The sequence below is a fragment of the Pygocentrus nattereri genome, chromosome 10 (genome assembly GCF_015220715.1).
Source record: "Pygocentrus nattereri isolate fPygNat1 chromosome 10, fPygNat1.pri, whole genome shotgun sequence".
NCBI classification, from domain to species: domain Eukaryota; kingdom Metazoa; phylum Chordata; class Actinopteri; order Characiformes; family Serrasalmidae; genus Pygocentrus; species Pygocentrus nattereri.
In genome coordinates, this window is record NC_051220.1 from 34,570,386 (window position 1) to 34,596,718 (window position 26,333).

Consider the following 26,333-nt stretch of genomic DNA (forward strand, 5'->3'; position numbering starts at 1 on the left):
GTGATGGACTAGCAACCTATTCAGGACGTTTCCTGCCTTCCACTCAATGTGTGCTGTGATATTCTCCTGGGTCTTGGGAGGTGCTGGAGACTAAGTGGCTTAGATGATGGGTACAAGTGTGTCTTTCCTGCGTGCCAAAGCATATGTTTTGGAAGGTCCCCCATGTCTGTGCGTGCATGTTTGTACATGTGCTAAGAGGCTACTCACACATTAGGCTGTATACGCAGGCCCTGAGGTAAGCTTTATAAGACAGGAGTGATATTAACAGTCCTTACAACTCTTCTCCACCTCGAACAATTACTTTCTCTCTCACTCCCTTCCTCTCTCGCCCTTGCCATCAGCCTGCAGGAGATCGTCCTTCATCACTAGCTCCACTTTATACTTTCAGAGAAGCTTAGAGAAAGTTTACACAGCCCTGAGGAATCCTAATTAACTGTGGGTATGGGAAGCCTAGGACATTGCTACTGCTGGACAAAAGGATGCGCACCTGTGTCCACCTTGGATTTGACCCTGGCAAGGTCGATGTGACGAGGCGGGCGGATGGGAGCAGCAGGCTGTCGGGGGTTCGGTCTGCGACGTTCCGAGTACTTACTGATTTTCGAGAGTGGAGCAAAAATTCCTGAGAGAGTGAAAGAAAGAGAGAGTGAGAGACTTTTCACTAGGGCTGCATCGTATGGATCAAACATCATATCATGATCATTACAAACAAAAAAAATCTAAGTTGCTCAAATAAATTACATTTTAAACATAAAAATTAGGATCAATTATTATTCAACCCCTAGGTTTAATGTTTGTGGAATAACCCTGGTTTGCAATTACAGCTATTAATTGTTTTTTATAAGACCTTATCAGGCCAGCAAAGGTCTCTGGAGTAATCTTGGCCCACTCCTCCATGCAGATCTTCTCCAAGTTGTCTAGGTTCTTTAGGCATCTCTTGTGGAATTTGATCTTGAGCTCCTTCCACAAGTTTAAGGTCAGGAGACTGACTAGGCCACTGCAACACCTTGATCTTTCCTCTCTTAAACCAGGATTTGGTTATCTTGGCCGTGTGCTTGGGGTCATTGTCCTGCTGGAAGATGAAATGACAATCCATCTTAAGATCCTTGATGGAAGAGCAGAGGTTTTTGGCCAAAATCTTCAGGTAGGCTGCGCTATCCATCTTCCCGTGAATGCAGACCAGATGGCCAGGCCCTTTGGCTGAGAAGCAGACCCCCAGCATGATGCTGCCACCACCATATTTGACTGTAGGGATAGTATTCTTGGGGTCGTACGCAGTGCCATCCTATTGCCAAACAGTGGAGACAAGTAGGCCCAACTCCTTGGAAAGGATGTTGTACCCCTTGCCAGCCTTGTGACCCTCCAAGAATTTGTCTCTGATGGCCTTGGAATGCTCCTACGTCTTTCCCATGTTGACCATGTATGCTGTTCACTTGATTGGGGAGGGGTTTTTATAGTCAGAAAAGGCAGGAAAAATGAATCCAAGCATGTGAAGCTCATTACTTGAGGGAACCAAACAGAATTCTGGTGGTTTGAGAGGTTGAATAATAATTGACCCTCTGGTAAACTTTGCAAAATTGTAAAAACTAATAAACAGAGGAATAACTTGTCATATCTATCTATCTATCTATCTATCTATCTATCTATCTATCTATCTATCTATCTATCTATCTATCTATCTATCTATCTATCTATCTATCTATCTATCTATCTATCTATCTATCTATCTATACACACACACACACACACACACACAAAAAACAAAACACCCAATGTGAATAAACACTGCCATTTGGTATTTTGATTACTATTCTACATATTGGATTAAATTAATGTCTTAGTTCACCCATAGAAACTAATCTGAAATGTCTGAGATGGTCAGGATGCTCACCACACGTCATTAGAAAATGTGACTCGTTAGAGGCTCATCTGCATATTGCAGCCTTTCACGATATCGTAAGAATAATATTGTCAATACAGTGATAACAAATAATAAATGATAGAACATGCAGCCCTACTTTTCACTACCAAGATATTCACAGCAAAATTACAATCCCATAAGAAGAAAAGACAAGTGTGAAGAGTGAGAAGAAAATGAGGTCAGCTAAAATGACCTCTTCGTCTTGTCGGTGGGTGGGTGGAGACCAAAGTGCTTTTCCGAACACTGTGAAACAATGGGCGTTGTGTCAGCTTGACATCTTCAAAAGGTATTTCAACCACTCAGTTTTTCAAGTGTGAAACAGAAAATGGTATCCAAGACATTTTGTTCCAATGTGCAATGAAATAAATGAGAAGCCTACAAGTGGTAAAAAGGTGGTCGAAAGATATTTCAGCAACCAATCAGTTATTTGTGATGCTTTATTTCCTTTTATAGTTTTCAGCCAAGTAGAAGTACTAGACGTTCTGTCATAAGCAGGGGTTGAAAAGGGACATAATGCATCCAAACACCGTTTCAGGAGTAAAAGTAGGAATGTAACAGCATTCCAGCTCAAACTGAAAACAACGGTTTTCATTAGAGAGTTAATAAAAGCATTTGAACAGTAAATTAATATCTCGCCAGACACAATGTCAAATTAAAATATGTACCCAAATTCAATGTAAAACTAACTGCAGCAATGCATCTGTCTGATGTTCTGAATATGGATAAGAAAGGCACCATGGACTGCCTCCGTTTAACTTAAACCTTACCTTAAATAAAGTCGAAAACTGGTTTATTTTAGCTTCATCTCCACATTATTTAACGACTTAAGCTAGGCTATAAAACATCATGCCACATTAGTTTGCTTGCCCTCTGTCAAACAGTTAATAAGAGTAAGATTCAAATGTTGAACTTGACTTGATCATTTTATGAGCATCAATATATTTTTGTACTGATCTAATGGCCCATAAAGAGTCTTGCCTGTTGAATTAAAAGGTGTGATCTGATAAACATGTGCTACTGAGTTCTGGTTTAAAGCTGCCATGAGGACAGAAAATTAAAATGTTTTCTTTATTTAAGGCTGTTGGAGAAAATGCAGTAAGTAGCATTTGAATTAGCCTCATGTGAAAACACACCATAATTAATGCACAATGTTAACACCAATTATTTGTTATGTGGCACAAATTTGACTTGTTTGTCCAGCAAACTGAGTTATTCCACACACTGTTGGATCCATCATACATTTAACCGCACTGACTGCCCACTGCCAAAGGGCATCAAAGGGTACCTCAAAAAAGTGCACTGTGTAAATTATTTTCATCTGTTAAAATAACACTGTGTTCAGTTTCAAACACCACAACAATCAGCCTGATAATCCAGCTATAAATATTTTTCAAAAATCACTATCATTGTGTAACTTTTGTATGGTGTGGTGTCAGTGTACATAAAATATAGACAGGATCATTTGATAATTTTCACATCTTATAGTGATCTTCCTGCCCTCTCACTGGCATATCTGAGTGATCTTAACAAGGTAGCTGAGGAATTAACTCTATTTCAGTTTAGATATTTTGGGAGGAATCAATACACCAAGGAAAGAGCAAACAATCTTAGGTTCTGTGGGGTCCTTGACCACTGAAGAACAGGTGGGCTAATAAAGTACGCAGAGAAACAGATGGACTAGTCTGTAATTGTAGAACTATAAAGTGCACCTACATGGCGAGTAGAGCTGATAAACTGGACCGTGAGTGCAGAAACAAGGAAGTGCTTTTGATGAAGTGGCTGGTCAGTGTATATGACTAAGACCGTTTTGAGTTTATCATCAAAATATTGGATGTTTCAATTGTTAGACACTTCAAGGTTTTCTTCCCTACTGTTTTGAGTGCTGAAAATGCATTAGATTAACATATTTCTTAAAAAAGGAAGGCACATTTAAGGTGTGCAGTGGTGAGACATTTACAGTCATACCATGTTTCATCGGGCAGGTAAAGTACTGGACTCCAGCCACAGACCCATCATTCTTCCCCTCAGGCTGCTGAAGCTCCACTCCAGCCCACAGGCCCCCGGCAAACTCTGTGCTGCCGCAGAAGCGCAGTGTGCCCACCTGAAAACACATACACAGAAGCCGTGAGAGAGGAATTAGAGAGACCTTCATTCCTTAATTTGTAAAACCATTACAGGGACCACAAACACAGGGTACTTACTGAAATACTCGAGCAAACAGAGGGAGGACTCTGCGGGGAACAGCGAGTGAAATCGCTTTTAGTCATGTGGGGTCGAGGGAGACAATGCTCGCTCAATAGACCTGTTTCATGCTTTCTTTATCATGCTCTATCCATATCATACTCCAGAGAGCAATCAAAAGTGATTAATTCTTTATACCAGAGGCACACACACGTACACATCCACACATTTACGCACACAGAAGTGTATATATAGGCCAGTGCAGCCAGTCGCGAGAGAGCGGCGCATGTTTTTTCGCGCCTACATTCATAAACAGGCAAATGAGCTCGGATAAAAATAACGTTAAAAGTAAAACAGAGATCAAAGGGAGCGGGTGGCACCGAAGCGCCCAGACAATAATGGGGTTTTGATTAGCCAATCTGCGGATTCTCGCTGCTCAGCGCACTTTACTCCCAGTGTGCTGCGGGATTTCATTAATGGCTTATTCGCGTGTGTGTGTGTGCGTAGACGAAGACTTAAAGGAGTTATTCTGCAAGGACAATGCAAATCACAGCTCCATGCACAACCCAGAGAGACAGCTCATCTTTGGCCCTCCTCCTGCCCTCATTCAACTTAATCCACCCACAGAGCCAGATGACCAAACCAATGGCTTTATAAATGGCCTGCCAGCTGCTTATAACACAGGCATCCAGCATGTAGAAGCAGCTTTGTATTGTTACTTCCCCCCCCTCACAATTTGTTTTGGGCCACATTTTCTAAACTATCTGCAAAAGCTCACGGCCACCAGCAACAAAAATGAAATGCAACTGTGATCTTGTAATTGCCGTCTCAAGCAGCACTCTCAGTACAGGCGTCGTTATCTTGCCTCCATCTTCCTCTTTCCATTTACTACTAAGCCTTAGCAGAAAAGAGCTAACACATACAAAAAGTAGGGTTCCCTTCTGGGTATAAACAACTTTAAACTTCAAACACGACAGAAACGAAAGCCATCCATTAAAAGAATAACACATCCTCTACAGAGAACACACCTTTTAGACATTTTAATATACAAATACTGCTTATTTGCTGACTTAAGCATATTGAAGTGTCCTGTGCAAAAGTTATGACATGTTTAATAATTTCTACCTTTTTAAACTCATCAAATAAACAGGAACTCTGCACTAAAATTTGCAGGCACTACTTTTCATTTATTTCATTTACAAGTACATTTTTTTTCAGCATCAGAACAGCAGAAAATATGTATTTAGCAGAAAGCTACACAGAAGCCTCAACATCTTAAACTTAATTTCAAAAGTTTTCAGTATTTTTAGTGTCTATACTTTGCCTTTATTACAGCATCTATTTTTTCTTGCTTTCTTCAAAAAAATCTGCCTTAATATTTCAGTCCTTTAAGTTAGATAGATTTTCTGCTACTCATGATCCCAGTAATCCCATACATGTTCAATGATGATGAGGACCCTGGAGTACTCAGTTCGTTGTCCTGAGATCACAGTCAGATTTGCCTCTTGTCTCTTTCTTAGTAACAGCTTCTTGACAGGCTACACATCTTTTCAGACACATAGCACCGAGTTGTCTTCTCCCAGTGGAAGGATGGACAAACACCTGTGGATTTCTTTTGGATCTGAAGCAGCTTGATTTTCTCCTCTCGCTCAAAGATGAAAGCTTTAAGTGCTGTTTATCTGATGGGGACAGTTTTGGTGGTCTATCAGGTCTTACACAGTCCCAGTATCTTTTAATTATTTTCAGTTTGCTGTTTTGGTTTCCTCTCTTTTTTTTCTTTTTTTTCTGATTTCTCCTTCAACTTTAACCAAGTGGATCTTTTTATCTTATCCCCTCAAAAATATCTGATCAAGAATAAAAAAACATTGAGGTTTTGACGGGAAATTAATTAAACGAGGGGTGGTCTGTGACTTTTTTCACAAAACAATAATGTAAATGGTTGAATATAAGGATAGTAATTGGTCACCATACGGTCAGTGACCTCATTTCTAAAAGCCCAACAGCTCAAAAGCATCTAACTAATTCCTGCAGGTCATAAAGCAGCCCAATGGCGAATTCCTGCAAATTATGGTTCAGCTCTTAGCCAAAGCTGAAAGCAGAACACACAATCATTTTTTGGTCAAAGAATATAAGAATGAGAGCTTGTTGGCAAGGGGATATTTAAAGTACAATGTAAATTCTCATTTTAGTGTAGTAGTAATACCCGACTCTCCCCTGCTGGACAGAACTCTGATGGGCAGCTTTAAGCAATCCGTAGCACTATCAATCATGCCTGCTGTCTTCGTTCCACTCAAATTCTGTTTTGTCCTGCAGCAGCTGTGGTTTGGGGTAATAAAATCTTTATACTTACTTTATATACTGTTTTGGCCTAACTTGCTGAAACATCTGAAAGAAATGAGAAAATATGGTACTCATATTTTTCTATGGCTGATCTAATGCTTTAGATTTGAGGATTTTGGCAGCTGGAGAGGTAAACCAAAAGAATCTATATTAATTAATCACAATTGTCTGAATAGTGCATTAGTCTCCAAGAGAATGGTGTACCTAAAAATACAGGAGTACCTATGTAGGAATACAGTTTTCTTCTATATTTTATTATACTGCAGCACAGTACCTTGAAAAACATCAATTTTTTCTCTTTCATTTGAGAAACCCCAAGGACGGATGCCTTTACATAGCTTTATATGGCTTTCCCCAGTTCCTTCTTCAACAACACTTTAGTCTACTGTTACAAAATGAAGGGTCAGAGAAAATAGTACCTTCTGGCCAGCAATGATGACCTTGTCCCCGAGGCGGATGCCCATGCTGGAAAGCTGTGATCGGGCTTTTTCTGAGAGGAGGCTCAGGGGTCGCCCTGGAAGGAGGGGCAGAGTAGTACTGGGTCTGGGAAGCGCTTCCCGTAGCAGAGCCCGCAGCTCTTTGGCCTGGGCTGCAGCATCCGCCATCTCAAGAGGCATGTCCAGAGGCTCTGGAACCACATCTGCAGGACACTGTCCCTTATCATTCTGTTCAAAAGAGAATAAAAACAACAAAGAGATTATGCAGCTTTTACAAACACTGAGAAGCTTGTAAAAACCTGCAACCAAAAATATGAACACTGTTGTTTATGCATTTAAATCTTTATGTCAATGTGTGGAGGGAGAACGCTGATTTGCAATGTAGCTTAAAAATGAACACCATGTTGTAAAAACAGCCAGTTTTAAAATAATTGTTTCAACATGTAATGCTGATGTTATGTTGTTCCAACATATTACATACATATTACTTACATTCTCCACTATCTCTCACACACACACACACACACACACACACACACACACACACACACACACACATATATATACATATATAAATATATATATTTATTAAAAGTGGGGGAAATATAAAATTCCAGAAAAATGCAGAAAACTAGAGATTTAAAAGAAATCAAACATTATAATAAATCTAATTAACACAGTTAAAAGGAAAAAGAAGGTGACTGGTGGTTCTCAATATTTTCCAAGGAAAGTATATGGAGATTATAAGTTTAAACAGATAGAACAATACAAGTGAGCTGAGCTTCTGGCTGTTTTACAAGAAGTGCTTTTATTAGATCCCACACCAAAGTTGGAGTCTTTTGTGACTTTTTCATTTGGTTCAATGGGTTTCAAGCTGCAACAGCTACAGTGCAAAAATTATGCATGCAGTTGTTCACTGACTGGTCAAGAATTTGACAATGATACAAGTGCTCTGTTACTCTTATGTTTGCCTGCAAAACATGTTAGTGCCATATAAACAACTTTATATACAAACAACTATATAAACAAACAAACAAAAAAACCTTCCACTAGACTACAAAGATCTTTGAATGAATGTATTATCCCACCCATTATGTTGCATGAAAACAGAGAATGTCTACATGTATCACAATTAAAGTAATAAAAATAAACTTTAATCAATCAATCAATCAATCAATCAAACAAATCAATCACCACATCTTTATGGCTGATTGGTTAAATACAAATCAACCCATAATTAAGACAGTCAGGTCGCTGCTTCATGCTGTACAAAGCTGTGCAAACCTCACCATGAACTGACTCTCCTGATGCTGTCTGTCTAACGAGAACTATGCTAACTATGCTAAGAGTACTTATGTTAAAATGTCCTCATCGGAGGAACGCATAACGACAGTGATTGCAGCACTGGGAGTCAAGTTAGACATGCAGAATGAGATTCTGTCAGGAAATAACAGTGATTCGCCAAGAGCAGCAGAACAAGCTCCAAGCAAAATGACAAGTGGAGCACCACCGTGTTGGAACTAGAGTCAACTGGTAACTCTTTTGTCAAGTCAAGGTTGCGACTTTGAGAGAGAAGAGCTCTGACCTCGAAACCTGGACTGGCCGACAGAATATTTGACTGTTGGGAATACAGGAGAATACAGTGGGTCCTCGGCCACGTCACTTTATTGCAGATGCCTTACAAGAAATCCTCGATCTTCCTGAAAAACCACTAATAGACCGAGCACATCTCACCCTCACCCCAAAACCAAGAGACAGAGAGAAGCCTAGAGCATTTGTTATACAGATTCGCCGTGGGGATGTGAGGGAAGACCTGCTCTGTAAAGCCAGCCAAAAAGGCCAGCTCATGTATCATGGACGGTGGATGTTTCTCCTCCAGAGATGGCCAAAAAGAGAGTGGCATATGGTTCTATGTTTGCTCTGAGGTGTATCCAATGTGCGATACGGTGCACTTTACCCTGCAAAACTCAAGATCACGTTTCAGAGAAAGTCTCAGGTCTTCGAAGATCCTGATTCGGCGCTTGCTTTTGCTCGGGGATTCGGCCCAACGTTAGACAGCACCTCAGAAACAGGTGCAGTTGAACCCAACCTAGTGTAGTACAATATAGTCTATTTTGTAGATTAGTATTAAAACCAGAATTGTATTCATGTCTGGTAAATAGAGTGCATAGCCAGGGTAGCTATGCATTGTGTTTTCTGGTTAGTTAAATGCACTAATGCACTATATGACCATATGTATGATTGCCGCTTTAGACTAAATTGCACTTTATGCTCATGACGTTTTTGTTTTGTGACCAGGTTTGTCCTCCATATCATTTAGATGTGAATAATGTCGTTCACTTTTTTCCCCCTTCTAGTTAAAGAGTGGTGTAAGTATGCATGATGAGAGGGGGTCACCCTTGCTGTTCCAATGTTTTGCTAAGAGTTTGTGGGTTATTAGAACTAGCTAGTAATTACCCAGGTTAAAGAGGAACTTCTGAGTTGTAGCTCATGCACTCCAATTGGGGCAGTTGATGGGGGTGGGATTCTACATTTACCTTTTATTGGGGGGGCCTGCTCATTAATCTATTGTATAAGCTCCATGTGTGGAGCCATAACACCTCATTTGTTATGACTAAAAAGGGTATACAGTTAACTACTTGGAATGTGAAAGGATTAAACCATCCCATTAAATGTAGTGAGGTACTCTCCCATCTTCAGCACCTACCACAGATATCGCCTTTTTAACTGAGATCCGTTTACAAACTTCTGACCACATGACAATGAAGTGTTAATGGGTTGGTCAGGTCTTCCATTCAAAATGTCCAGCTAAGGTTAGAGGAGCTGCAATTTTGATAAATAAAGTAATCCCTTTTTGCTCTTCACAAATCATCTCAGATCCCGGTGGGCGGTTTGTTATAGTAGTTGGGAAGTTATATAATTTGAATGTATTATTGGCCCATGTTTATGCTCCAAACTATGACGACCCCAAATTCATTCATATAGATCTTTTTTCTTCTCTTCCATGTCTGCATACCCACTATTTGATACTTGGTTGATTTCAATTGTGTCTTAAACCCAGCACTCGACAGATCTTCAACTAAATATTTTTCTAGTTCCAAAACTGCTGAATCAATACATTCATTTCTTGACTCTTATGCTGTTTGTGACCCATGGCATTTTCAAAATCCCCTCAGAAAGGAGTTTTTTTTTTCCCCCACTCACGGGTACATAATACATACTTTTAATACATATTTCTTTTTTTATTGACAAGACCTTACTGCCCAATGTAAAGACATGTGAATACAACAGTATTTTTATTTTTGATCATGCACCATTCATGTTAGAACTGGATATCCCTGGAAGACCTGAGATTCAACTCCCTACAGTTATCAGATCCCTCTTTTGTTCTATTTATTAATACTCAGATATATTTTTGAGACCAATGCTAAATATGACTGTTCACCATCTTTACTATGGGCGACCTTAAAAGCATACTTGAGAAGACAGATCATTTCTTTTAATGGCTCATTGCATAGGGCACCTACACGGAGACCATTTTAATTCTCAAATTAGACAGATTATATGCATCAGGCCCTACACCAGATCTACATAAGAAGAGACTGCAGTATAAAACTGAATTTGACTATCTTTCCACTGGACAGGCAGAGCAGATGCTTCTCAAAGCATGGGGTGTGTTTTATGACTATGGGAACAAAGCTAGTAAAGCCTTAGCCCGCCACATTAGACAAGCATCATCCAATCAAATGATTTCCCAGATCGACACTGGCTTTGGACCTATTAGTGATCCACATAGAATAAATGAGAATTTTTTTATATTTTATTCTAATTTGTGCTCATCCGATCCTGTCCCCATCTGATCCTGCTCTTCTAGACTCCTTTTTTCGAAGGGTTGAATATTCCAGTGATAGATCGTGATTCGATGACTAGGCTGGAGGGTCCTCTTACTTCGGATGAAATCAACTTAGCACTAAAGTCCATGCAGAGTAGGAAATATCTGGGACCTGATGGCTTTCCCGCTGAATTTTATAAAACATTTTCTCCAAACTGTCCCCTTAAATGGTATCAATGTTCAATGACAGTTTAGAATCTTCTCACCTTTCTCCAACACTCACCCAAGCATCAATATCTCTGCTCCTGAAAACAAGGCAAAGACCAGCTGAACTGTAAATCTTATCTTCATTAAGTCTCCTTAACATAGATGTAAACATTTTAGCCAAATGTCTGGCTTTATAACTGGAGAATGTTCCACCATCTTTGATAACCTGTGATTAGACTAGATTTATTAAAAGGACTTGTCTTGTTTTTTATTGTCTTGTACAATATCTCAATAATTGAAGTCACTGTCTGTTATGACAAGTGTAACAATGTAAAATAAGCAATAAAATATACTTTGCTTTAAAAATGAAAAAAATGTTGAAACAAGCAGATTGTGAGAACAATGAACTCTTGCTGTTTAAAAGAAAAGGAGGGTACGCGCCCTCATTTAATGCGGACCATTTAAATGTGTTCCCACCAGAAGCAGCCTCACCTGGAAGCAGACCGAGACCCCTGAATTTTGGTAGACCACAGTTCACTTGTTTAGTGTGCACCTTAAAATACATGACCACACTAGGGCTGCAACTATCGAATGTAATCTCGATGTTTCAGAACACATCTGAACAAGTTTAAGCTCAAAAAACACTTTATAATAATCTATTCAAAAATTCATTGTAGCTCAGGTTCATACCTTTAAAAAAAAAGAAAAAAAAAAAAAAACTGTATTAAAGAAAAAGGTTGACTGATCTGCACCAAACATGCATGAACAGCCCCCCAAGACTTATTGGTAAGACCTCCAACTTATTGGTACAATAACTTAACACCATATTTTCCCACTTTGGTAAAAATCCAAGAGACCTGAAGCATAATCCAGGCATTAGAATAGGTTCAGCATTCTGCACTCAAGACTGCAGACATCTTCATACAGTGAGGCAGTGTTCCACTGCCAGTGCAGCAGGGCACTTGACCATACTGTCTGTATTATTAAGTTGATAGCTGAGGCTGTTGCCTGAATATTGGACACCCTGCACTCTCTCCCCTCATTCTGCAATGCGCTCTGATGGGTTCAGAGCTGGCAACAGGCGGCCGAGATGGCCAAAAGTAATGTGTTGTGCTCGATGTTAATTGGGCAACAAGATTAAGCCTCATACCCAGAGAGAACCCACGGGTAGAGGCAAAGAAAGAAAAACAGAGTTACAGTTGGGTGGCCATTGCTGCAGCAGTCGTTAAACATGAGGCAGAGTGCACCCAGGCAGAGCAGGCCATTTGCAGCGCAAAAGGGCCATTTAAGGTGCCACCTCTCTGCAGAGGAGGCTGAAGAGGGCTTTGTGTACTTATTTCTTTCAGGAGGATGCCATTTTCCATCATTAGACACATGCAAATGCACTGCTCAAGAGAAAGGGAGCATTTTCAATTTGTAATGCTATGATATAAATAAAAGTCCTAGCCACAGGCTGATATCCTCCTGCACACGGCTCTATACATCAAGTGCAAGAGCTCCTGGTGGAGCATTTACAAAACACTGTTGCTAAGGAGATCCTTCTTACACAGTGTCCCTTTTCCCACAAAGCTGCAAATTGCAAGGAAGTGCTGGTCTACACATGCACACACACACATGCATACGCACATATTCACTATAAATCAAGCAGAGCTCACTTTAATGTTTTACTGCAATTTATCATAAAACTGATGGAGGGTTTTTGGAGGGTGCTGACAGCAGGGCTGCACAATATGAATGCAAAATACCAGCACTGATTATATTGCTCCATATTGCAATTGCAATACACACTTGCTAGTCACTTCATTAGGAACGTCTGCATAGCTGCTCAGTCATCTACTATCCAACCAGCAAATCATGTCAAGCAGCAGCGTAGTGCATGCAATACTGCAGACATCAAGAGCTTCAGGTAATGTTCGCATCAAACATAAGAATGGGGGAAAATGTGACTTTTACTGCAGCACAGTTGTTGGAGCCAGCTTGAGAATTTCAGAAAGTGCAGATCTCTGGGGATTTTCATGCACAACAGTCTCTAGAGTTTACACAGAATAGCGCAAAGAAGAAAAAAAAAAAAAAACATCCAGCAGGGACAAACCGATCCAACTTTTGCTCTCCGAGTACTGATTCCAATTCCTGAATTCAGGGTATCAAGAATGTACCAACACAAAGTCAATGCTAGTTTTTCTTTTTCTTCAATTTATAATCTGTACGGTATGACTGATATGGCAAAAAGTGCAAATGCTTTTTATTCAACATTTCACATATTGTTGTGCATTAAATCCAATTAAACAGGACTAATTAATTATGGTCCCTTTGCAATCATTCAGGTAGTCAGTGTTCTAGAAGTACTTACAATATCTAAAACAATAACAAATATAATCATACTTCCCACCACTACTTTATACTTTAGACAATATACTGTTAAAATTGAACAGATCATTCCAAAATATGACATTCATTTAATGAGTTTTTCTAATTGGGCTTTTAAAATGAGGAGCCCTGGATAAGTATTTCATATTCATATATATTTTTTCAATTTCTATTTAAGGCTACAAAGTCTAGGTGATCACCTTCTCAAAATCACTCAGAAATCTGAAAGCCTACACTAAATTGACTGTAAATTGGAGTGAAAAGCAGAGAAAATTAGAAAAGCTCTCCTTCACTGAGCTTTTATTCTGACATGCTGTCACACTTTGTTTATAGAGGTGCTTGTATTTTGAATGGAGAACGTGGAGTTTGGCCAGAATCGTTTGAGTTGACCTGAAGGCTACAATTACTCAAATATCCACTCTCGTCAACAGTGATGACCAAAAACCAAGGTTGAACACTGAGGTGGATGGGTACAACAGGAGAACATCAAAATCCGCTCTGGTCAGCCAAGGAATCAGAGACTAGAGTGGGCACAGGGTCGCTAAGACTGGACACCTGAAAATCTGGTTTGATTAATGTGGATTTTGAGTCAAACTGTCATGAGTTTGACTTGGAATTGGACTTGAGCCCAATGACTCAGAAAGGCTCTAAGCTCAAAGTAAAAGAAACATAGAAAGGCTTCTAGATGCAGGCAGGAGTCTGGCACAAGCATGCTAGAACTGCATCAAATGCAAATTTCAGATTTTACAGTTACAGTAGCATTATAAAGCCCTTGCTCAGCATCTAAACTCCAGTCTTACTAAAGAAATTCACCAGGCCAACTTCTTTCCCTCATAGTAGTTAAAGGAAACAGTGCTCTCTCTGTTTGAACGACTGCAACAGTGCAGGTAAGACAAGCGTAACATTCACCACAAAGCTGAAGTTGACTATATTCACCCCATTCTTTTGTGTTTAAGATGGAATGGATAATACAAATAAATCTACTTTAGCTTCACACTTTGACTACTTTTTTTGTTTTGCTGCCTTTTCTGTGAACCTCATTCAGCGTGGTCATTTTGGTTTCTGTTTGTTATCTAAACTCAATTCAAACTAGTTTTGTGCTTACTCATGTGCTCCCAATGCTCTCAAAAATCATCAAAAATGATGTTAAACTACTCTTTGTCTATTCTATTACATCTGTTATGGGTACCCCTGTACCATGGATTCTGTAATTTACTAGGAAAGAAAAAAAAAATTGATGCTCAATCTTGAAATGGCATTGATTTACTTGATTCAAAGCTTTGGGAAAACTTCCCAGAAGTGGCCTGCCTACAGCACAACTACAACTCAGGAAGCCACAAAAGATTCCAGAGGAACAGCTAAGGAACTGCAAGCCTCACCTGCCTCAAATAATGTCAGTGTTCATGATTCCACCATTAGAAGGAGACTGGGCAAAAACAGAACCTATGCTGCATGAGCTACAAGGCAAAAACCACTGCTTTCCAAGAGCAACATAAATGCTCACCTCACATTTGCCAAAAAACACACTGATGAACCTTCCAAGCCTTTTTGGTCTAATGTATGGTGGACTTCTGTAGAACCTACTGAAAGACAGGGTTCTCATCATGTCTGGATTAAAATGATGGCAGCACATGATGGTTGTCACACCAACAGTGAAACATGGGGGTGGTCGCATGACAGTGGGGATCCTGCCTCAAGACCTGAATTATGGAACCATGAATTCTGATGTCCTCTTGAGAAGATTGCAGGAGAATGTCCAGTGATTAGCTTGTGATCTGAAGCTCAAGAGAATCTGGAGTAAGTTTTCGGAGTAGCCTAGTCACAGTCTGAGCCTGAACCTCGTTAAGTTGCTTTGGCAGCTCATGCCTGAAATCCTTCCAGTGTAGCTGAATTAAAGCAGTTCGGCAAAAAAGAGTGGGCCACGATTCCTGTAATGTAAACAATGTAAAAGACTGCTGTAGGAAGCCCCTGTTTGTAGTTACGGCTGCTAAAAGTGGCCCAACCAGTGACTAAGCTTAGAGGGGCTATTACTTTCTCACATGGTTGATGTAGGCAAAAAAAACTTTTCAAATTATTGAAATGACCATGTAAACAGATGTAAAACAGTAGAGATCCAGAGGAGCAAATACTTTTTCACATTACTGTATGATGGATGGTGGAAGCACTGATTGACAGAAAGACATGCCGATTTAAGCCACCACGCTGACCAACTGACCGGTCTTCTTTGGCCACACTGCCCAAGCCAGCTGCTCACCATTTTGAACTATTGCCAGAACTTTGAAAAACACTGCATTATCTGCTTAACAGTGGAAGAATTGGGACGTGTAACATTTTGTGACTGACCTACAGATATACAAGTTGACCTGAAAAGCAGTCGATTGGTAGTACATAAACATAAAGAAAAGGCTTATGCGCAATACTCTGTGAGCCTCTCTCGCTCTCTCTCTCTCTCACAGACGCAGACACACTCGCAGACACGCTCATTCATCACTCCCTGTACCCCCTGTGAAAACATCACAGCTTTCTGGTTGGCAAGCTGAAGATGTTTGCTGTTGGGATATGATATCCAGCAGATAAGGTCCAACTGAACTCACACCGCTACAACAAAGTCCTAGTATAGACAGCCCAAAAATGAAACTGCTATTGGTGTTATTCATGATAAAGTAATAGAATGACATCCGATCGCAACTCCAACAGCACATGTAATATACCAGAATTACTTAGCCCAAGTGCTGAGCAGAGGGAATATGTACCTAATTTTTCCACTCTATTTAGACAGTGACATTAGGTTATCTGCGACTAATATGAGGTGAGAACGGCCATAGCTATTGATTGAGTCTTCGCTTCATACTGCAGCTGATGATGCACTGAAAACAGGGTCATCACACTGCAGCACGCTGTCAGCCGAAGCTTAATTCAGTTGTGAGCGGAGTTTATGGTGCTTAAACATTGCCACACTGCCCCCAAGTGGTAGCATTCAGCATTACCGTCTGAGGACTAAAACTGCCTACTGACAGAATACTTAAGCATGTTCAACAGATCCATTTCCACAAATAAGTGCACACACATAGACAAGTTTACACAATGATTTTACTTCTTTTTAAACTGTAAGTTCGTACTTCTATATTTGATTTTTAGGTTTCCATAAAAATATGTAACCTTTTGCCCCGAGGTCAAATTCAAACTATTTCCTTGATTTTATGTACCAAAAATAACCACAAATTATCCTTAATTGACATTTCCCAACCTCTCTTTACTGCTTGGAATTGAACAGACTGTGCCTTTAGGACTGATATATGTAAATTAGCTTGTTCTGACTGGCTGCCCACTCAAAATGCAGTCTGGACTGAAACACTCCTTATAACCTGGGCAGGGCTAAACTGCTATAAGCAGTATATATGCAAATGAGCTAGTTTTTCTGACATCATAAAAACAAAATGGGCTGTTTTTTCAGCTTATTTTGCATGCTGTCAGAACAAAACCTCATATCTTCATTTTTATCTTTTTCAGCTTTTGTTATAATTTGAAAATTCCTGTTGTCCATTATATTGTGTGCAAATTTCTGGATGAATGGACCTTCATTCAGTTTTCCATGATTTGGGCCCTTTAAGGACTATTTTCTTTCCATTCCTTCCTGCATCTGTGTTCTTGTTGTTAAGCGACCCAAGTAAAGTGAGAGAGTAAACTGTTAATTAACCTCATGAGAAATTTTGCTCACAGTAAAACTTGAGAGTTGAGGCCAAAAGCAATAATTAAAGCACAAGAGCATTAGAAACAAACACTTCTCCACCCAGAATAGGCAGTGTTGCATGAACAAAGAACATTTATTCCTGTTTATTGAGCTGCCCTCAATATTTTTTCTTCCTATATGCAATGCCACCTTCATCTTTTCGATAAAGGCAGCATTCGCACCCTTATCCCACTCACCAAGTCATATGGCTTCTATATCAGCGCTAGCTCAATGTGTAATAGGCAACAGACATATAATCATGGCACAGGGCAACATGAGCAATAGCTGGAATATTGTGTTGTAACTAATTTTAAAACTAGTAGCGGGCAATATTTCAGTCCACGTGATACCCCGGTATGAGTTTTGCTATATCTATACTCTCACCTGCCACTTTATTAGGTATACCTTGCTAGTAAAAGGTTGGACCCCAGTTTGCCTTCAGAACTGCCTTAATTCTTCATGGCACATTTTCAACAAGGTGTTGGAAACATTCCTTGGTTGTAACAAGTGGTTATTTGAGTTCCTGTTGCCTTTCTATCATCTCGAACCAGTCTGCCCATTCTCCTCTGTCCTCTCACATCAACAAGGCATTTTCATCCACACAACTGCCACTCACTGGGTATTTTCTCTTTTTTGGACCATTCTCTGTAAACCCTAGAGATGGTTGTGCGTGAAAATCCCAGTAGATTCTCAGACCAGCCCGTCTGGCACCAACAACCAGGCCACGTTCAAAGTCACTTAAATCCCCTTCCTTCCCCATTCTGATGCTCGGTCTGCACTTCAGCAAGTTGCCTTGACCACCTCTACATGCCTAAATGCATTGAGTTGCGGCCATGCGATTGGCTGATTCGCTATTTGTGTTAACAAGCTATTGAACCTATTGTACCTAATAAAGTGGCCAGTGAGTGTATAACAGGATGACACAAATATGCACTGATCATCCAGCACACAAGGTTATTCCATTTAGCTGAATGGCTGAGTCAGGCATGTCCCTCATCTCTCACTCTGTACGTGAAACAACATTGAGCACAGTTTTTTGCTGAGCCCAGAGAAGCTGGTGCCCGCTTACCTCCAGTCACATGCAAATGTTTGGTTACACCTGGTCAAAAGTGAAAAGATATCTAGTTAAGTTATTCTTCTACACAGAACACACTTCTGCACATTTTAATGCACAATTACTTTCTAACTGCTGAATATACTGGTTGAGAAAACATAAAATGTAGACTGTGCACAAGTTATGGCACATTTTATATTTTTTTCAGGATATGCACTTTGTGTCCTCAGTCCGTCACAGCGATCAAAAACCTCCCCTGGCTGATGATGATGATGGATAGTTGCAGGGAGAGTCAGAAGACTTAGGTCGCATAAAAAATATGATTTAGGAGTTTGTCTGAAAGAGGAACTAGCCAGCTTTTAGCAGCCATAGCACAACCTGGCATTTGGACAATAGCACTAACAGAGCAAACCGCTCACCATGACACAGCACGAAATAACCTGATGTTTCATCTCCCTGCTTGAAGGCGTTCATGAGTACAGGGTTTGCATTTTACAAAAGGGTAAATAATACCAATAATTACCATTCAGAGACTGTGGCATCATCTGTTTGAGCAGCTCAGGACCCCTGGCTGTAGCGCTTTGCAAGTGTAAAATGAGTTTAGGAAAAGAAATGAGCATGGCTAATTTAACTTCATGCCTGTGGGAGCAGGCTGAAAGCGAGAAATAAAACCCAACCATGTGTGTGTGTGTGCATGGGGGCCACCTTTAAAGAGTCTGATAATGTGTGGGTTCTCTTAATACCATCATTGCTACCCCAGAAATCTAAATATGAAAGAGAGTATTTGGATAAAGCCGGTGCACTTGGTGCCTTAGGTAAAAATACCGCATGCTGGGTTCTTACTGCATCATGTATCAGGAATGGAGGATAATATACAATTCCATGGATGCTTCCAATATGATGCCTATTTGGGACAGAGACTGTATGCTATACCTAGGGCTGCAATATTCATCCTATTTTTACAGTAACCTCAATATGGGTTACAGTGATGACAACAGATCTAATTACAATATACGTGGGCAAAGTGACTTAATTACAATGGTGGGAATGCAGAAGAAATGACTTAACCTCTCTGCTATACATTTAATTACAAAACACAAATATGCACAGCTCAACAACTACTGTCCTTAACTACTCTGTAAAAAAACTCTGTTTTGTTATTGATGACCATTTTCACTGCAATAAATAAAATGTTTGAAGCAGTAAAGGCTACTGTCCAAACAAACCTGTGTTAGCATAAGACTACTGTTCATTCAGAAACTGTTCATTTCTATGTTACTTGTGCAGTAAGTATTTATTTGTTAAATATAAATAAATGAATATACATGTCAATGTGAAGGACCATCTCCAAACCTCACATTGTGGCCGCTCGTTTCTACTTATAGTCATCTCATAACTAATTAAACTAATCAGTCCCGATTTTATTACATTAAATCAAGTGAGCTGGTGGTCGACTTCATTGTCAACAAATCATTGTAATTGCTGGGGGCAGTTCGCGAGTAGTGGGAAACCAAATGTCTCTTTGTAACATTGTCCATTTTTAGAAAACACCCGCTGCCCTTCAGTTTCATTACAATTAAACCAATAGAAATGATCCAAAATATAGCTACACATTAAGAGTTATGAGGGTTTTTTTCTTGGACATACATTTTTGGACATACAAAGTTTTGTTCCAACAGTGACTCATTTTAAGACTATGTATGAAAATGTGCATTGTGCTTGGTTGAATCTGGATAGCTCTTTTTCAGAGGATGTGTATCTGTCTGTACCCTGAATGCAGGATTGGCTCCGAGCTCCAGCAGGCAGCGGACTGCAGAAGTACAGAGGTTAGAGGCAGAAATGTGCAGGGCAGTGCCAAAGTCGAAATCGCTGCAGGTGGCATCCACTTCTGAAACAACAAACAACACAAAAAACTTTATCTCAGTGTTCCTCTTTTGGTTGTAAAAGTAATGTTTGGCAACAAAGTTTTGTCATTACTGCTGCTCTGAAACACTCCCTCACCTCCTGGCTGGCTCGCCTGCAGCACAACGCGGATGAGAGGTGGAACATCGAAGTATGCGGCATAGTGCAGGGCATTCATGTTGGTCCAGCGGCTGCGCAGGGACGGCTCAGCTCCCAGAGATAAGAGCTTCTGGGCAAAGCTCGCCGCATTCTCTGCATCACCTACACACAGGCCATGCACACAAGTGAGACCTTTCAAAGAGCTGGAGCTGGGGGCAAAAAGAGGTCCAGCCAGCTCTTAACCCTTTAAAACTAAAACCAAAATGGGGTATATCCTAATATTTTGGGGTGCAACTTGGTGATATGCTATTATGAAGTGTTCTATGTAGTCTAATTCAGCACAAACTGTCCTTATCAGATGTGCCTGTTTTTTAACAAAAAGCATTCAACATAGAGTTTATGTAGTGCAGGCTGGGCCTGGGATTTGGTATACAACACACAGCGATGGATTAAATGCAAAATCAATTGCAATTTTCAAATCACAAGAGCTGTAGTTTTAATTATATCCTACACTATTCTAGAACTATTCTTAAACGGGGAAATTTAACTTAACACAGATCCTCTGAAACGGCAGGCTCACACACTACATTTAGCATTCAAGTATAAAAAATGGATGTGCTGATCTTCTTGGTGAGAAAAAGACCTGGAGCTTAATTAATAGAATATAAATGTATTTAAATCTAAATTGCAATACTTTTCACAAAAATCTAAACGATATATTTTCACTTATTCAGTAGCCCATTGAATAAATTTCCCAGTATCCTAAATGTATTTGATCTGCCTAAACAGCTTTGGTGTCTGAAGTTTGCTTCTTTTATTTTGCACCAGAGCTACAAGGCCAATGTAGTCGTTCCCTGATGACAGTTAACTGAGGTACCACGGTAACAGCCTAGTGATGGTAAAAAGTCATACCATTATTCATTTATTGATATATTTCATAGAAACCATAGGAGTACAGCAGTATTCCCACAGGTGAACATAACTGAACTTTAAGGTCCAATCCCATTTCACACCATGCCCCTAACACTTAGTCCTTACCCCTCTGTTTTGCGCGTTCACACCTAGAGGGGGGTGTCCCTGCTTTTTGTTGAGATAGAGGGGTAGGTTGTTAGGGCTACATGGCCCTCCAAACGGAAAAAAAAAACAAAAAATAACAGCAAGATGGCTGCACAAGCAGCCAAAGAAACCCACAAATGTGAATATTTTCTCTATTTATTTATTTTTTAATTAAAAAAATAAATAAATAAATAAAAATCACACTAACCATTGTATTGTCTTAGTTTAATGTGGTTTATTATGGTCTTTTTCTTCATAACAAGCATTAAAAAACACTAGTAGTATGCTGATGTCTCACTAGCTAGATAGCTAAATTACCTGTTCCACCTTAAATAGTTCAGCAGTACTGACGCCCGAATTGCCAGAATGTAACAGCTACTCCTTTGAAGGTGGAATATGTCACTTTGAACGAGAAGCTGGCGAATAGCTGACTTCAGTTTCATATCACCGAAGAATTATGGGTGGGTAATAATAAATTATTGTCCCTCTTTGAAAGCATATGATGTCCTAAATTTAAATAAAGACCAGCAGTGAGGAGCTGAACTTTACCCTCCTCTGCTATCACTGCAGACTGGCAGGGTCGCCCACAGAGCAGCGCTAGTAGTAGAATTAATGTTCTTTTTTATTTGAGGGTCTCATTTTGTAGGAGAAGATTGTAATCACTGCCTCTTGTAACTGCATTCCAAGAGGCAAGGTGACACTCGAAAACAAGGGGTAGGGATAGAAATAAGAAATGGGACTGCGCCTTAAGCATGTTTGGCAATGTATACAATATCACATTTATTGTACCTAACATTGACGAGACCTTAAAACTAAAGTGGTGAACACTCTGAGGTAGGCAGATGATTTGCATGTACAAAGCTTGCCTTATTTATTGTGAATGTTTTAGAATATCTTAAGACCACAGCATCGGGTTCCAGACATGTCTCAAAATTGTGTGTGGCCACAGAAAAAACAGCCTCAGACAGTAAAGTCTGCGTGTCATTCACAATTCTGTTCGTTCTTACTAGATTAGAAACAGTTTTTGTGGCCAAAATGAAGATAACAAAATAGTACAACACAGTATTTGCCAAAATGACAAAAGTATAAAGAACAGCATAGCTATAATCTTGAAGCCGCAATGTTTTACTGTACCTTTGTCTATGTTTTATAGATAACAATGTCATATAGTGTCAGAAACCAAATAAAGTCTGAGATTTATTAACCTGACACAATTTAAGGCAAGAGTGTGATGAATTAGGAATGCAATTTGTACAGTGCTAAAATAAGTCCAAAACTAATGAAGCAACATTAGGATACCAAACATGTCCTGGCTGATTGACTAAATATGGACATAAGGGAAAATCAAAATTACTGCTTTAGATAAAAAGCACACATAAAAATAAAAAATAAACACATTTTTGCAGCACACTGGGTACACGTTCTACTCACCAATGCCAGGTGCGCCAGCTTTGCAGCAGTAATGCAGCAAGGTCATGTCAGTAAGCCCATCTCTGTCATTGACCCCACAGCCTCTCTTCAGAATCTAAAAAAAAAATGAAGCACATAAATAAACACAAATATAATGTTACAGCAAGAACTGACCACAAAGAGATTTTACACCTGCACACTAACCTACACTTACACTTACACACATGCGCACACACACACTCATGCATGCAGACACACCGTGCAAGGGATCAGTTTTCAATCTCCAGAGTACTAGGCACAGAATCCTGACACAGAGCTGTGTGTATCTCTTCAACAGCTGCAAGAAAGAAGAGCTAAACACTCACCTCATTGCCTATGAGACTGATGTTCTTCTGGACTTGGGGAACCCACTGCCTGAGCACAGCGAACAGCTCAGGAACTGTGGTCTGAGGGTCAAGCAGGACCTCCCTACACTGGGGGTCACTGGGGTCAAAGAAGGAGAAGTCTGTAATGGAAAGGGAACATGTCAGTCTTCAGGCTGTTACTCAATTAAATCTGAAAAGAAGCATTGATTAAAATGGATCCTCTCAATCTAATCGGCACTGATTACCTGGCAATTTACATGACTATGGTATATATTTCAAATTTTCTCATTGGTCTTTTTCAGAAAAAAGAAAAGAAAAAAAAAAAAGAGCCTGGCTGACAACAAATGTTAGTCATTTTTTTAATTACTATTATTTTTAAAGATGTTTTAATTGCTTGTTTATCTTTTTTTTTCTAGTTGAGTATTTTGGAAGGCTAGATAGGTAAGAAGGATAGCTAGATAGCTAGATAGATAGACAGACATGTAAATAAGCAGATGCATTGAAAATATCTCAGCAAGTGAAACCATCTTAAACTTAGTCAATATATCACATGTTTCTCATTTCAAAACTGGAAATATTAATCTTTATGCTGTACTGGAATTATTACACTGTAAATATCATTGTTTAACTATAAAACAATAAAAGGTTGAATGTATAGAAACAAGTAAAATCTTACAATATTCTTACAATAATCTAAATATATGAAACGTTAGACATATTGAGTAGATTTAAGATCATTTCTCTTGCCAAGATGTCCTTTGGCAGTGTGGATAGGCAGATGAGCAAAGGTGAACAACAAACAAAATACAGGTGAAACATGCATATAGTGGGTATACATAGAAAAGGGGCTAGTGAATATGGTTTGATACAAAAGAATTTACAGAAATATTAAATGCATAATAACAGCATGTAACAGTACTCTGTGTACACAATCTATAAAGTTGACACTAATATAAGTGATAGTGACAACGCTAATCGATTGATCTTGATCCTTTTCTGGATATTTAAAGTGCTGCCAAACAAGTTTACAAGTTCTTCACATCTAAAGAAAACTGCTGGTGTTCACACATTGCAGAACTCAAGTCTGCACAAATTAGCAGTAAAAAAAAAAAAAAAAAAAAAAAAATCAATAAGCCTTATATCAAATTATAATTGATTGCTCAGGCAAGTCCAGCCAAGCTTGTTGATCCGTATTCAGTGAGACATCTTATTTGAATTAAACTAAACTGAAGTATAGGATTGAATAATTAGGGCTTTAAGGGTAAAACAATGAATCACTACTGACAACCATCCTACACATGACACTCTCAGCCCTCCATCTACTGCATGCTTTCAGTCCTTACCAGAGTCAGTGGGCATGGGTGCTGATGCCACCTGGTGAATAACTGGCCGTGCAGCGGTGTGGGACAGGACCCTGTACCTGTCCAGCACAGCGTCTCCTTCTGAAGACTCCCTCAACACTTCTTCTTTAGTCATCTCCCCCTCCGCACCTAAACACAGAGCAAGAAAATATGTTAGTACACGCTGATCAAGCATAACATCATGTCCACCTCCTTGTTTCTACGCTCATTGTCCATTTTATCAGCTCCACTTACTATATAGTGACTATATAAGATGGACTACCGTGACAGACTGTAGTCCATCTGTTTCTCTGCAAACTTTATTTGCCCACTTTTACCCTGTTTCTCAGTGGACAGGATCAGTTTTTAAACACAATGTCCATTCACTGTCCACTCTATTAGATGCACCTGCGTCGTTGCTCCACCCTGTAGATGTAAAGCCAGAGATGATGGCTCATTTCTCATTTTTCTACAGCATGAGCTACTCATCCTCTAGTCCTTCAGTGGTGTTCACAGGACGCTGTTGAGCGGATATTTTTGGTTAATGGACTACTCTCAGTCCAGCAGTGGTCCAAGATGTTTAAAAACTCCAGCAGCGCTGCTGTGTATGATCCACTCATACCAGCACAACACACACTAACACACCACCACTACGTCAGTGTTACTGTAGTGCTGAGAATGATCCACCACCCAAATAGCACCTCCTCTGTGAGGGTCCATAGGGGTCTTGACCACTGAAGAACAGAGTAAAAAGGGACTAACAAAGTATCAGAGAAACAGATGGACTACAGTCTGTAACTGTAGAACTACAAAGTGCACCTATATAGTAAGTGGAGCTGATAAAATGGATAATGAGCATAGAAACAAGGAGGTGGACATAAGGTTATGCCTGAAGGGTGTATTAGCATAGGAGTTCAACTTATTGTACTAAACATCAGAATACTTTTGAGGCAAAAAGGCTAATATTCACACTATATACTGGCTTTTCAGTTGATGTTCAAATAAATGTGTCCTTTTCAGCTGCACAGAAACAACTCTGTTTGGTTACATGGCCCTTTGAGACCATCTGAAATGGATAAGGATAAGTCAGGCTTTACATATATTAAAACAATCTGATGTAGGCAATAATAAATGCTCTAGGGGATTAAAGGCATCTTTGTAATGGATAAAGGATAAAAGATAAAAGCTAGGCCTGGTTCATAGTCTTTTCATATCTCCAAAAAGGAGAAAGACAAATAAAAATCCTTATTTCAGTCAACCCACATGAGCTGAACAACAGCTGCACTAGAGGAACACACACGACAGTTGTTTTAATCAGCAAGAAGCTTCAGAATAACTTCATATCCATTATGAGGACCTGACTATATAACTATAGGCCATAAAATAATATTACACCATACCACACCTCTTAAAAAGAGCCTAATTTGACAAAGAAAATGAGAGCAACATACAGAAAATAGCACAAATAGTGAAACAATCTTCTGAACTGTTCTGAACATTAAGTGAGAGTAAGTGAGAAAGTCTTCTAAAAACGAAAACAAGTGCAGGAAATGGCGCACATAGTCCCACAGACCACTGAAACTCCACGCCACCACCAAAACCATGCTGAAACTCACTGTGCTGGAGCTCCTCCATGGAGGGAGACACAACTGGCATTGCAAAAGATTTTGCAAAGTAAACTCCAAACTGAAATACAGCACGGGGGGAAGGTACGCGCCGATCTCCCTGGCCTCTTCTAATAAGCTCTGTGATCAGTCACAGTGAAGGAGCTATTTATGGCTCACTGGGATGCCTTTCCTCTTACACTGATACATTTTACTCACCAGCCAATAAGTATGGAAAATATTATCCAAATAAAAAATAATAAATAAAATTAGAGGATACAAGGGGAATGCTATACGCCCAAGGAAGTTTAATTAGGCAAGAGCCATTCAATAAAGTGAAGAAGCTTAACTGTACATTAACTAAGTGAAGACTACAGAGGCCCGAAACAAAATGACAACTCTCGCTCTCTCATTACGGAGAGAAATTCCTGAGGGGTGTGGAACTCTAAGCCTATTCACTGGCATTGCCCTGGATTTAGTTCTAATTTGGC

At 39.7% G+C, this 26,333-nt stretch overlaps 1 protein-coding gene across 4 annotated transcripts in view; it reads right to left on the reverse strand.

Moving 5' to 3' along the window:
• Positions 1-26,333, reverse strand: part of zgc:103755 (uncharacterized protein LOC449988 homolog) — a 66,613-nt gene that overhangs the window by 33,607 nt on the left and 6,673 nt on the right. For 3 of the 4 annotated variants that reach the window (XM_017690773.2, XM_017690775.2, XM_037542078.1), the window contains exons 1-9: positions 25,855-25,958; positions 24,242-24,388; positions 22,899-23,038; positions 22,555-22,648; positions 20,068-20,229; positions 19,836-19,954; positions 6,859-7,104; positions 3,884-4,019; positions 488-619 (exon numbers count right to left, since the gene is read on the reverse strand). In XM_017690773.2, coding sequence (XP_017546262.2) covers positions 488-619; positions 3,884-4,019; positions 6,859-7,104; positions 19,836-19,954; positions 20,068-20,229; positions 22,555-22,648; positions 22,899-23,038; positions 24,242-24,388; positions 25,855-25,894 — 1,216 coding nt within the window. In that variant the 5' untranslated portion in view covers positions 25,895-25,958. Of the gene's footprint in view, positions 1-487; positions 620-3,883; positions 4,020-6,858; positions 7,105-19,835; positions 19,955-20,067; positions 20,230-22,554; positions 22,649-22,898; positions 23,039-24,241; positions 24,389-25,854; positions 25,959-26,333 lie in introns of those variants that run through there. The other variant, XM_017690774.2, reaches the window with a different exon arrangement.